At 41.3% G+C, this 14256-nt stretch overlaps 1 protein-coding gene across 1 annotated transcript in view; it reads left to right on the plus strand.

Annotated features, from left to right (window-relative positions):
* Window positions 1-14256, plus strand: part of CUBN (cubilin) — a 141638-nt gene that overhangs the window by 121669 nt on the left and 5713 nt on the right. The window contains exons 57-60 of the mRNA XM_035316223.1: window positions 156-356; window positions 2536-2665; window positions 3592-3809; window positions 13945-14150. Of these exons, the coding sequence (XP_035172114.1) occupies window positions 156-356; window positions 2536-2665; window positions 3592-3809; window positions 13945-14150 (755 nt within the window). The remainder of the gene's footprint in view (window positions 1-155; window positions 357-2535; window positions 2666-3591; window positions 3810-13944; window positions 14151-14256) is intronic.

The raw sequence follows: 14256 nt of genomic DNA on the forward strand, positions 1-14256 counted from the left end.
ACATTTGCTTTCCCAGAAAGCAAATGAGATCTTGAGATCCTGGAATGGAAATCAGAAATTTAATTCTTATCCTGTGTGAGGCCTGTGTACTTGCAGCTCAGCAAGTCACAAAAAAAAGTATGTTGCTAACACTTCTGTATTATGTATCCATGCAGTCCCAGCACTCTTGAGCAGAATTTGTCTTTATGATGGAGTAAGCATCTTCAGTGGGACCAGGGTTACCGCACACCCTGTCATCACGCTCTGTGGTAATGAGCTCCCTGACACAGTCAGTGTCTTTGGACCTATGCTGCTCAACTTCTACACCGACTCACACATTACAGGCTTTGGATTCCAGGCAAGATACAGAACAATTGGTAAGTAGCCAGTGCCCTGTGCTTGGTTGGTGGAGCTATTCAGGCTGGATGATGGTTCAGGGTAGAAAACATTGTACCTTATGAAGAGGAATATGAACCATTTGGGCAGTTTTGTCTCTCTCTCTCTTTCTCTCTCTCTCTTTTTTCTTTTTTTTAGTAACATTTAAGGAGAGTTAATGTGAAGTTCATTTAAAATATTCTATAGCATACAGGAGGCTGGCTTGATTCTCAGTTCTACTAAAACTACATTATACAATGTGGGAACCAGAAAATGATCTCTAAATTGAGCCATCTATATGCCCCCACTTTATGATCTGTTACAGTGCCAGTTATTAATGTAAATAATAATTGCAATCTAGATGTATTTATCTTTTTGAATAATTTTTTTCACCAAACCTTTTTGTCTTTCACAGGAGATCTCCCTTTTTTTAAACAAATGTGTGTTTGGAAAAAAAATCCAACAGTTTAGTATTTATATCTGCACAAATATAAATATCACAAGAGCATAAATTTCTTTTCAAAACAATTAGTAATATTTTCTAGGTTTAATTTGAAGAGACACTACTTTGTTTTTGAAAGTCATTTCATTTTCTAACTGCAGAGAAAAGGATGAGCTCTTAACTGTGGTATTTCCCTTAATATGTTCCTCGTGTTTAAAGCCACAACAAAAACCATAAGGTGAAATACTTTATACAGAATGAAGGGCCTGATACAGCTAAGAGAGAGAGAATGGCAGTGAAAGATGACAATGTTGGAATGTTGTTTCTTATTCATGGAAAAAGACCTTCACAGCACACTAAAGTCAGTTGCTGCTATCTGACTTGTGACTTCTGACATTTGAGAAATATGACTGCAGCCTTATTAGCTTGTTGCTGTATACAAAGCAGATTCTGGCAATTAACATTCCTCTTCCCTCTGGCTGTATTGTTTGCTGGGGAAAAAAATGGGAAAGGCTTCCCCCTCCTAGTGTAGAATAATGCTGATTCTTTATCCTCCCGGCTCCTGTCCTTTATCTGCCAATGCTGCCGGCTGCCAGCCGGAGTGTGGCCGAGGAACCAGGGGCTCTGTATCCAGCAGCCCCCTGTATGGGACTGCCTTTGTTAAGATGGTGGCCTGGGCAATGGCATGTCCTTTAAAACATGAAAAGCTATGTGTGTGGCTTTGAGCTATTTATCAACAGGATGCAGGGAAGCCTTTTTTTTTATTTTATTTTTCCAAGTTAAGATTATAAAATAAAGGCTGAAGCTAACAATGGAGATTAGAGTTGGTTTTATAGAGAGTTTATACTTTTTGTTCCCTCAAGCACTGAGGCTGGGAACAAACATTATCCCACATCCTGGCCTCATCAGCATCCATGATGTTAAACCCTGAGAAGCCAAGTGGTGCCCTCAGTTCACAGCTGCAGAGTTTTACTTGCTCCTCAGGCAGACAGCAGGCATGCAGCTGGTGAGCCTAGCACAAGGCGAAGTGGGGAATGGTCCCCAGGGTCAGTGACACCTGGGGACTCCTCTCTGCCTTTCTGCACAGAACAGATGGTATGGTGACACCTCAGCCCTGCAGGGAGGTGGGAGGATGATGAGACTGCCTACAGTTATTCCAGAAAAGGCAGGGGTAGAGCAGCGTGTGCAGTTGTGGCTGTTTTTATGTCACTGCCAAAGCTTCAGAGGCTTCCATGGGGCCAGGACTTGAATGAGGGAATTTATTTGCCTGTATGTTAGCCCCATTTCTCTTCAGAAGCTAGAATGGATGCAGAGCTCCTCCACATACACCTGCCTACCTGACTTACCCTGCTGCATGGAGCACCTCCACAACCCACTGCTCCCTGATCCCACTGCAGCACGCTTGGAATGGGCTCAGTCCTCAACTGTTCAAACATAGTCATTGCTATTTAGTATGGACTAACTATTGCTATTTAGTATGGACCTGTAACTTTGATATTGACACTAGTCTTCTGCTGAAGAACACGACTTGATAGATAGCATTTAACATATCACATTTCTAGGCATGACAGCAAAGACCGCCCCTAATTTGTCAAAGGCTTTTCCTTGCTTATGGCTAAAAGAGGACTAACAAGGACTAGCTAGAGGACTAACTAGAGGACTAGCTCCTGCAAGAACTATGGAATTTAGGACCAAGCTGGTATTCAGACACTGACTGCTTTTTCCTGTTTCCCCTACAGCTTGTGGTGGCACTTTCAATGACTCTCTTGGCGTTATCAGCAGCCCAGCCCATTCAGTTCTAGATTATCACAACAACATGAACTGCTCATACTACATCACAGTTGGAAACGGCAAAGCAGTGGCCCTCAAGTATGTAACCAAAGTTGAGCTTGGCATTGAGGGGACAGGGTGGTCTCTGATTTCATTTAAAACCAGTAATTATTGACAATTTTCTCTCTGTCTTTCGTTTTGTAAGGAGAAAGCTGAATTAAAATGAGAAATGGCCACCAAAGCCACTTTTATCAGGATCCCTTACATCTTTCTCTGTAATTTGTTATGTGCAAAAGCATCATCATAACTGTAGCTTCTTGTTTTAGTTAGCAAGAGGATTAAGAAATTGTAGAAATACAGCTCATGTGCTTAGTTAAATTCTGTCAGCCTTTAGCAGTTATGAGCCTGTGGTGAGTTTATGTATAAAAAAAACCCTAATTCTATTAGAAGGCTGGTACTCACAGCCCCAGTAATAATATCCAGCCAGAAAAAGTATACTTCTGAGTGTGTGCTGTCCTGCCTAAAATAGAGATGGGCTGCCACAAAAAGTTGCTACTGAGAAATTAAAAGATAGGTGCATTCTGCTGCCAGATATATGCTGACTGTGAATTCAGAGACAATTAAGTAGCTGGGTAGACCCAGCTGGCCTGCACTCAGAGCCTTCATTTTACATGCTTTTCTCATGCTCAAGTAAATTGCAGGGTAAGCAATTTGCAGAAGTGACAGAGGGTATATTTGCACAGGGGAGATCTGCTTCTTCACAAAAAGCCGACGTGCACTAACAGCTTGCCTTGAAGAGGCCCAGAGGGTGAGGGCGATTATTTCTTTGAGGCTGGTTGGCTGGAGTTTTGCCATGCAGTTAATAGTTCTGCTTGCTTGTTTTCCGAAGAGCAATGTCTTGTGGTACCTGTTCATGTATGGCTTTGACCATTGCTATTACTTGTGCTTTCCTTAAGCCCTAAAAACACATAGCACAGGAATAGAAATGGAAGTGTGATATCTAATGCTCCAAGTGTACTTTACAGATTCAACAGCTTCCAGCTTGAAATATCTCCCTCCTGCTACAAAGATTACGTGGCTGTACATGATGGCCCCGACACCCATGCTCCTCTTCTTGGGAAATTCTGTGGGTCAGAACTGCCTCCGAATATTAAGAGCTCCAGTAACAAATTGTTCCTGATGTTTAACACGGACTTCTCTGGATCAGGCCGGGGATGGAAAGCATCGTTCAGGGAGACCCTAGGTAAGAATATTATCAGACTCATAACCCCAACAGTCTTCTGGTAAGCAATTTCCTTTGGTTGCTTTCAGCAGCTTTCAGCTGCTATGGTCTCACTCATTATGGATGCTAGAAGCAGAAAAATGTTTCTGAGTAAAAGACAGACACTGTGGGATCCCCTGCATTCCAGCCTGGGCTCTGAACTCATTCATTTTACTTTTTGGTAACTTTTTCCTGCCTCTTTGAAGGCACAAATATTTCTTGGGTGACTAAAGGCTTAACAGCACCCAAAGTTACAGAGCTTTTGGAGAAAATCTGGCAATACTTGAGAACTCTCATTCTTCAGTGTTAAAAGGTTGGCTGTTTCCTAAAAATGCCTCCTTTCCATCTACCCTTTGTTTCCATTTCCTTGAAGTTCATCTCACAACTTTTTAATAATTAAACTGTTAAGATTAGTTAAGATTGGGGTTCCCCCCAGGCACCACTGTGCTGATTCTGCTGATTTGGGAGATCAGTCAGGTTAGCTGGCCCCCAGATAAATGGGATCATAGTGAGAAGGCACGGATGTTAAATGTTTTGAATGGACACAAGAGTGAGAGGCAAAGGTTGATTATTCCTCTATAAAAGGCTTAAGCCTAGTGGTCTATTCTTCAGATCAAATTTTAAAAGGATTTTTTTACCTTCTTATAGCATCTGAATTAAGGATGATAAGCAACAATTATTACATGTAAATTGATTTCATGTCATCACTTCTAGTTTCTTGTGTAATTAACTCAATGTTTTTGTGATTTAGAAAGAGGTAATTGTCTGTTTTAAAAAGCTGGCTCTCAGACAGTTCAGAATGAAAGGCCTTTGTAGCAGGACAAACATAGTCTTCTGCTGAGTCACTGAATCCCCTCCCAACCCCTAGCCAGCGACTTTCTCATTAGATACAGTCTGAGAAAGTATTTACAGATAAGGAAAATAACTGGTTCTACAGCCTTTGCCAAAAAAAATATTCCCACAGAACTTCATGGTCGTTACTATTATTAACTCTTCTTTTGCTTGACTCGAATAAGTTGCTACAACAATCTTTCAGACCACTCTTGTGGACTCTTATTTCAAGTAACATAATGTTGCCTCATAGTGTTGCTGTCAATAAACCATTAGGTATCAGTTGTCTCCACAGCCTGGCTATGTGCTTCCAGGGTGACATCATAAGGAACTCCCCAAGCTCTTGCTCTTCCTGTTGGCACATTGCCAATTCTTTTTAGCCACTGACTGCTGATTTATTTGTATTACTTGCCAGAGATTCTGCTTAAGCACACAACAGAACACAAGCCAAGCTGTCCGAATCAATACCATTCCTGATTATTGCCCAGAGTGAGGAGAAGACTTTTATGATTAACCTCTGACATCTACCAGTCTAATTTTTGCAGGCTCCCAAGGAAAGGGAGGCTGTGATGTTGCAGCACTTAGTCAGGAGCAATGGAGTCACAAACTGGAAAAAAATGGCTATGTGGAGATGTGGGTTGTGTGACGAAGAGTCCTTGGTGATGAGGTACTTAATGTTAGGTCTCTTCTCCTCTGTGGGAAGCAAACCACAGGGACTAAACCACACAGCCTGGAGGAAAGATCCTGGCAGTCCCATGCTAGTATGGGGTGGCCAAAAAGAAGAAAAGTATATTATAATAGGAAAAAATGAGTCACAGTCCTATAAAAATGTGCAGTTTGACTTGTGTGAGAAATAGAGCCAGGAAAATTTGTGACACATCTTTGTACTATGAAGCCTGAGATTCTGCTTCAAATGAAAGCAAATAAAACCATGAAGATCGAAGAGCCTCTTGTTCTAAATGCTGCTTTAGAGAAGCTCCCTCATCTCTGTCAAAAGATAAAACCCATGTGGTTTTGTCAGAGTACAAATGCAATCAGATGACAATTAATAATGATAAATCTCTTGGATAAGGAAGATGGTATCTGCAGAGAGAAAACAAGCCTCATTCTCTCCTGGATGACAATGAGCACATTATTCTGCAGTTACCCTAGGGAAGCACAACAGGATAACGTAATTATTGCACTCTGCTTAATGTTGTGAGTGACCCTGATTATGTATTGGAAAGATGCAAGCAGAAACAGTAAACCCATTTGTAGCAAACCGAACTATTTCCTTTCTTCACAAGCTCTTCCAGTTTCTTTTGTGATCAGGCTTCTCTCAAGGGTACTGCCAAAATCCAGGGCTAAGCAGTGTTCATCTCTTGCAAATCTCACTACTGGGGAGTCAATCTGATAGCCACTGAAGTGGGAGGAAAGACAGAAGGTGGAGCAGAAAACTCAAAGAATCCTAGCAAGACCTATGGTAACCAGGCATTCAAAGAGTTAAACCCTGACATCTGTGTAGAAAAAATATCTCTGCTTTAATTAAAGCAGTATGTTTGCACCACTGATCCTGCACCCACTAGAATATTGAAGGTCCCCCACTAGTCAGAAAAGGGAAACTAACAGAAAGGATGAAATAGTATTAATAGTATTAATGTGGCAATATGACACCTTTTCTCTCAAATGTCTTTTCATAACAATATATTTTCATCATGCCACTCCATATGCTGTGCAATGTATTGCTGAATGCACGTTGCACAACCGGCTTTCTTTGCCATAAGTGACTCTGTAACATGGGGCATTTGACGCCGGGGACTATATGGCCCTGGTGCAATTCTGGGAGTCTGTAATCATAGAATTGTCGATTTTACCTCCCCTGCTGCTAAGTTCGGAGGCTTACCAGCCTCACTTCTTGTATCACTGGATGTGCTCTCCGGCTGAGCTGGTAAACTGGGCTGACTGGAGGATCCCAGCCTGCTGTCAGTGTTAGATTTGTAGAAGGAAAGACTCCTTCTCTTACCACTGACCTTTTTTCTGCCTTTGTTTACAGTCTGTAAAAGGAGAATTATACCTCCTTTCTGCTGTGAGCGTGTGCTCCTCCAGGCAATCAATAAAAGGATAAGAAGAGATAAATCAATACCAGCTTAAGGCATTTGGTTACATGAGATGTCTCTGTGAAGGAAGAAGAGCTAAGATCTCTCCCCAAAGGACAAGGTCTGCATGTACGGAGCTTATGACTTGGCCAAAGATCTCCTTATTATTCTGATTATTTCTCCTGCTCTAAGGGGAGACCTGATCTTTTCAGCTGACCTTGGCTGGCAGGGTCAGACCCTGTACATACCTCTGCCACACATGCCGTGGCAGCGGGGACTTGGTGCTTTGGTGATAAATAGAGCTTCTGCCAAGTCCCATTCAGCAGGAGGGTGACCCTCTCACCCCAACTGGTGATCCCTCCAAGGCTTATGATATCAAGGCTGAGAAGACATATAAGGATTTATTTTTTTTTTTCTTATTTTTAAAGAGTCAGCAACCCCCTTTTGGGAGATGTATCTGTGGCCTTATTAACAGCACATCATTTCAGCTTGGCAGCTTTCCGTGCTTGTGTACATAGCCCCATTGTCTCAGTAATGAAAAATATATCACATTCTAAGCCATCAGAGAATGGTCTAAGGGGTTTCTGAAAGGCAGGTCTGCTCACTAAGGCTGTCTGAGGAAGCCACAGGAATTTTCAAGAAGCAAAGTGTTAGACATGGTTAGATAATGGGCTGGGTCAGAAAGCTCTTCTTGAGCTTTCTTCACATAGGCAAAAGGAAAACGGAGCTGGGACTGGTGGGGAAGGTGGGATGGAGAAGTCAGGAAGATTTTTCTCTGCAGCCCTAAATCCTGATTGACTTCAAGCTCTGGCTAGCTCCTCCCCCTCTCCTTTATTATGCTCTCTCTTGGGAGCATGCAGGAGAAGTTCATGTTTAAATGTTGTCAAAAAGCAGTACGGTGTACTGTATTAATACCAATGTCACCACTTGTTTGCATTACCTTGGGGCTTATGAGCTCATGGGTCGTGATCCTGCTGCACTAGGCACTGGCATAGACAGAATAAAGCAACAATTTGCTGTCAGAAAGAGCTTATGATTTAAACACAAGACAAGTTAAAACAGATGGATATAGACAGGCAAGAAGAATAGGGTGATAACAATGAGAACTAGTGTTGTAGGCTTTGGGGCAAAAGAAATGCCTCCAAAACCCTTGGCAACCATTAGGCTGTTAAAAACCAAAGGAGTCCTTAAATACCCCATCCTCTGAAAGGGAGACTGGGAGCCTGCTCTTATTCTCATTGTCCTCAGTTTGCCTGTTTTTCCCTCAAGGATCCCTCAGTCCTTCTTATTCAAATGAGTATTTCTGAATATTAATCATTTTACACAGAAAAAAACAAAAACAAAAACACAAATATCACAAGCCAGTAGAGTGTAGAAGAAAAATAGTTGGAAAAAGAAATTCTCATTTCATATACTAGAAAAATGCATTAATAGGAAACATATACTAATTATCTAGAATGCATATTATGGAATTAAGGTGATAATCTATATGCTTTTCTTCCTGACAAAGTGCTCTGTAACTTACCTGATAAATTACCCGGAGACTTCTGTCTTCCTTTATTCTATTAGCTGTGTATTAAATTACTTGTTTCCTGTTTGGAATACAATACACTAAGTGTCTGTCACTAATGGATTCACTGTTATGCTTACCCCTGGTGAAATTAAAGTGTACTTTAAAAAAAAAATAAAAAATGATCCAGGAGATTTTTCACATCATTTTTATGCTATTTTATTCTATCAACAAGAACATCAAAATCTTAATATAAGTCTAAGTCCAATTCTGCCTTGCAAACTGCAATTTTGGCTTACTCTTTGTTCAGTTTCTAGGTACAGATTTCTAGCAATGCTCAGCATGCACAGTTCCCAGTCATTTTATTTGCAGTGTTCAGAATCACTAAAAAAAAACAGCTGTGAATGGGTAACAAAAGGTGTAAAACATTGGTCATTTTGCTGCATAGATGGAGGTTAGCTGTTACTTGTGAGTCATCTCTAAACTTAAACCACTAGCAGTAATTCATGGCACTGATCTATGTAAATAACGTTAGCACCTGCTGTCGGTGGCACAAGTGACCTGTAGTGACAACAGCAGTTATTGCCTGTCAGGTGGGAAAGCACTGCACAGCCGACTCTCAGGTTTATTGGGAATTTTTCTCCCTCCTACAAAAAAAAAAAAAAATAAATCTTAGAAGAATGTATCCTTGACTGTGGCATGTGAATGCTGTTGCTGAATTCAGCGTGTTTTCTCATGCCTTTGGAAAAGCAGCAGTGCCTGGCAGAGCTTTCACAGCCCATTAGGACCAGTTTCCAGAGGTGTATCTCAAGATATCCAATCTGGCCTCTGGTGCTGCAGAGGGGCTAGCTGAGAAGCAAACCGCTTGCAATTCACAAACATTCTCACAAAACTTTCTTTGGGCTTTTAATTCACACAATATTTTACCAAATACATGACAAAGATATTTCACAGTTCAGATTCATTACATTGTCATGGCTTAACTATGATTAGCTTAGTGTATTAAAATAATGACTCAGTTGTGGTTAATAATATCTTCTCTTGATCTTATTATAGTCTATAAAAATATCAACATCCTTAACAAGCTCAGAATAGCTGTTTATAAGACAGTCACAATTCCTGGACTGTTTCTAAATGTATTTTGTGGCTCAAATCTATGTTAAAAAATATGCATCAGTATGCATCAGCTTGAAATCAGACTAAATTTAGAAAGTATTTGCTGTCTCTTCAGTATCTCTGAAAAAAATACATCTGTTGAGCTAAGGACTGTCTACATACGCCTCTCAGAAATGTCAGGAATTTAATGTCTGTGACATTTCTTCTCCCAAAGCAAAGTAAATAGAAGTGGTTCACATACTCAATGACTTCTTCAGCTGAAAATCTGTGCTCCGGTGCATACAAACAAAGGTTGAGGGGACATTTCTGATTCACATTGCAAGAGAGATCTGCAAAATGCCTGGGCAACTGTGATGCCAACAAGTATGTTAATGTGGTATTAGAAAGTATCAGACTGAGGCCAGACTGCCTGTCTGCCTCTAGTCTCCTCGACAAGCCTCAAGGAGATGTGTGGGATGGTACACATATCACACTTTTGCAGAACTAGGGTGAGTTTGGCCAGAGCATGTCTGGACTTATGTTTGGGATCAGCTAAAAAGTCTAAAAACTTAAGAATACGAACTTTGTCTGACTGCATTTGTGAAATCCTGCAAAAGCAGGAGTTGTGGGCTTTCCAGTCCCAGTGTCACAGCTGGTACCACTGCCGTGCCATCACATCAGTGGACAGGCCCTTCTGTTTAGAGGCCAGGCTGAGGGCTGGGCACAACCCTCTGCGTTCAGGTCTCCTCCTGGCTGCTGCGGGCGCTGTGGTCAGGGCTGGCCCCACTGTCAGGGCCAGTGGAGGCCCTACAGCGCTGTAGGCCCCCTGCCTACACAAAGTCACGGTGCCTGTGCAGGGGCTGCCAAACACACCAACTGACCTCAAAATCTCAGCTCGTGAAGGTTTACCAACCCTCAGTATCAGCTATGAGAAGAATGACAGATGATTCCTCCCTCCATCCCAACGTAGCTCTTACTGTCTGAAGGCCTAATCCAAGCAAGCCATGAGCTAGTTACTGCAGCCATGGTCCAGCCCCTCCTCTGCACTGGAAATAAAACCTGTCAGGAATGAAGCATTAGTCTTGGCAGAGTTAATCCTTGCTTATTCTGATTTTTAATTCAGATCAGCCAGAAGCCTAGAATTCCCAGGGATCCTTTTAGGTGAGATCAGATGTGATTCAGAAACCTGGGAGAGGGACTGCAGCAGAACGAGGAGGGTATGTCAAACTTTGCTGTCTTCTGGTGCATATCTGTGGGGCTCTTTTAGTACAAGGAGAAGGATGGCAAAATTAGTTTGATTTGTTTTGAAATGCCATTGGTTTAGCTGTTTACAATAGATTTAAAGCTCCTTGGTAGGTTCCCTTTCATTGCATCTATACCTGTACAAATGAACCTTACCCCGGCTGTGCTTCAGAGGCAGGCAGCTTCAAAGATCTATCTTCATCTTGGTTCTGTGTCTAGAGGATGTAACTCTTAGAGAAACATGTGCTTGCTCTCTGCTGTAATTATTTTTATTAGCCATAAGGAACCTTCAGTCTCTTCTTTTCTGAATGGTCCCTCAGCCTTTTTGTTTCACTAATGCTTCCCACCAAAAGCAATTAAAGATGACAGTGTGTGCCCTAGTTCTGATAATTTGTGTTCTCTGGCAAGCTGTGTATGAGGAGGACAGGATTGCAATCTGATTTATGATGACCTTACAATTTTTATTTTAAATAAGAAACCAGTGACTGAAACAACACAGTCATCCATCTGCACCCTTACCCCCCTCAATTGTTCTATAAGGTACATTTCTCATTTTTGTCATGTTTAGCTTTTAATATCTGAGAGGCTATTCTACCAATTAACAGACTTCTCAGTCACAGATTTTGCCTAAATTTTAGTTGTGTTTTTCTGTCTGCGTGAGCCGACAATGGTATCATTCCATCAATGATCACAACAAGCTGGATAGCTATTAGTTGGCCTTCTTACTCAAAAGCAGTGACGATTTTTAAAAAGATGAGGTGCTTGTTTTTTTTTTTAAAAAAAAGATAAAAAGCAGTGCAATTTTTTTTTTTAATTTATTTTTTTTTCAGTGAGTTTTCTCCTGCTAAGTAACTGGCTCTTCTTTTACTTGTGGGTGTTCCCCTGATCTGCACACATTCACTGTTCTGTGACTTCTAGTGGCTGCAATCAGATATAAAGTTGATCAGTAATGAAAAACACAGTAACAGATTCTTCAACAGGGGCTGCTCTTTTTTTGGCTTGATGCAGGGCTACGTGATACCTCGTCAGCTTCCAGTCCAGCCGTTCTTTATAATGTACCGTCCTCTAAGCATTTGACTCAGTCCTGGCTGAGCAGGCTAAGCATTGTGAAAGCTAATGATGAAACCTCATTTTTATTAACTGTAAATCATACTTTTAGTTATTTATCTCCCCTTAGATGCTTTTACTGGCTGTACTCACTAGAATTAATTTTCTTATACGGAGTCTTTGGTGTGTTTCTCCCTCTGTCAGGTCCCATTTATGTGTTATAACACAAGGCTTACCCACCTCTGTATTTTCTGTTGTTTGAGCTGTCTTTATAGCTGCACAGCTAGCTGTGAAGTGCACCATTGCAAAGGTCTAGACATGTGATACCCAAAAAAAGGACAATCCAGCAGCAGTGACAGCTTTCCTGTTGCGTTGCTCTGTGGCAATTCTCTGATTCCTGTTGCAATGTTCTGGCTGGCATGTTTGCAACTCTAACCATGAAAAGGGTGAAGGGCAGCTTTGTAAGACGGTCTGACCCATATATCACTGAAGATTCAATATTGCAATGCTGGAGGGACAGACTATGATCTATGTCTAATGATTATATGCTTAATGGCATGCTTAGTGGATGGTGTCCAAAACGCTGAGCAGGAAGTGGCTCCAGCAAGACTGCTTCAGGAAGACTGAATAAATCATCCAGAAGGGTGAACCCAGAGAAACATATAATGAAATTGCATTCTTAGGGCCCAGGCACCCTCCTGTCTGACATTTTGCTCCTTCCTAAGGATATTTGTAAGAACATGATTTATTGGTCACATTTCCCCCACTGTTGCTCTCAGCTCCTGCAGCCGCATTGGAGTTAACACTAACACTTTTCCATTTCTGACTTCACTGCTAGAACAGCCCAGAAAACTGGACTGCAGACAATTAATTCCTGACTTTTTCACTTTGTAGTAAGTTTCTTCTGATCATTTTGAGCTATAGCAAAAGCTTAAATCTCATGCTCTTAAGATTTTGGTTTTAAGCAAACTTCTTTTTAGGGTGGAGTCTTTCCGGCTTTGGTTAGTAGAACAAGATGACATTTATCCTTAGTCACTCTGTTTTAACCATTGCAATTTTGCAAGATAGGGCTGTCTCTAACCCGTGGTTACTGATGCAATCTTGATGCTTGGATGCTGATTTTAGACCAGGAGAATCTTTTGTAATATTGTAGCTTAAGTAGTGTGTAGTTTTATATGACTGGAAATATATCAGTGGGTCGAGGTTAAGTTACATGTCAGCCAGACAGGCATTTTTACACGCAGAGCTGAAACTCCCCAGCTGTGTTCGTGTTGCTGTATCTTCTGATAACCTGATTCTTCCAAAAGGATTCACCACGGGAGAGACCGGACTGCTTGCAGTCACCACTTCACCCCATGCAGTTTACAAACGCTCTTTCTCAGGCTCACAGGGAAGAGCATGAGCCGTACTTTATTGGGATTCCTGAGATAAATGAGTGGCCAGGAAAGTGGTCATAGAGACTGGGGATGGAAGCATAAACTAAAACTGATCAGAGTTGCTAACCCAGTTCTACCTCTGGAAACTACAAACGAAAAAGTTGTTAAAATCCATTCAAATAGTCCATATTTTTTGTTTGTTTGTAGTTAGATGCAATAAGAAGGTTCTGATCTTCTAGTAACTGGTTTTATCTGCAAGTCATTTCTTTCAGTGTGACTAAAAACATTATAGGGTTCAAATTTTCACAGCGAGGTGCTCTGGCTAGGACTGAGCCCTGTATTAGTATCCAAATGAAAAGCAGCCTGCTTTTCAGAGGGGTTGTAAGTCCCTGCAAAGTAAAACAATTCCAGAAAAGAGTCACTTTTAGCTAGATTCCTGAATATGAGGCTGGGCCCCAGTGTTAGGCCGCCAAATTCAATCCCGACAGAACGAGGCTGGTTCCCAAAAGCAAGGAGCTTAATTTTTAGACAGATTTTCCAAGTCAACAAGTCAGTGCCCCCTACTGTCCAAGTGCTCTTACTAATAGGTAGGAATTACATTAAAATGTCTTCTAACCACTATTGTTCTACTTAATTTCTGTCCTCTCTCTTCTTACAGTCCTTTTTTTAAAACAATCTGTAGCTACATTTTCAAAGTGGATACTGCTTTTATATTCAGGAAGAGACCTGAGCCCTTCTTAGTTCACTCTAACCTATCTCATTGGGATTCATATCTACCTAATGCTGTTTGTGTTGAAAGCCTTTTATAATTAAAATAGCTGCTGTGAGACAGGGCTGTAAAATTCTGTAGCACAGACAAAGCCGCTATGTTGACACTCAGGTTCTGAAGATTAATCAAAGTGCCAGGAATTGATTTTAAAAAGCTTCTGCTTCTTCAACAGGACCTCAGAATGGCTGTGGTGGCTACTTGACATACTCGACTTACAGCTTTGGCTCTCCAGTCTCCAACGTGAGCAGAAGATACGAGAAAAATCTGGACTGTGTGTGGATCATAACTGTACCTGCAAACAAGCTGATTAACCTCACCTTCACCTCATTTGTGCTGGAAGCACAGTCTGCTCAGACCTGCCGATATGATTATGTCAAAGTAAGATATTCTTGTCTTTTAACAAGAGACTGTCAGTGAGATACCATACACTATCCTCTCCATAAGGCTCAAACTTAATTAATAGAAAATTGCCTTATGAAGAAAT

The sequence above is a fragment of the Oxyura jamaicensis genome, chromosome 2, assembly GCF_011077185.1.
Source record: "Oxyura jamaicensis isolate SHBP4307 breed ruddy duck chromosome 2, BPBGC_Ojam_1.0, whole genome shotgun sequence".
Lineage (NCBI taxonomy): Eukaryota > Metazoa > Chordata > Aves > Anseriformes > Anatidae > Oxyura > Oxyura jamaicensis.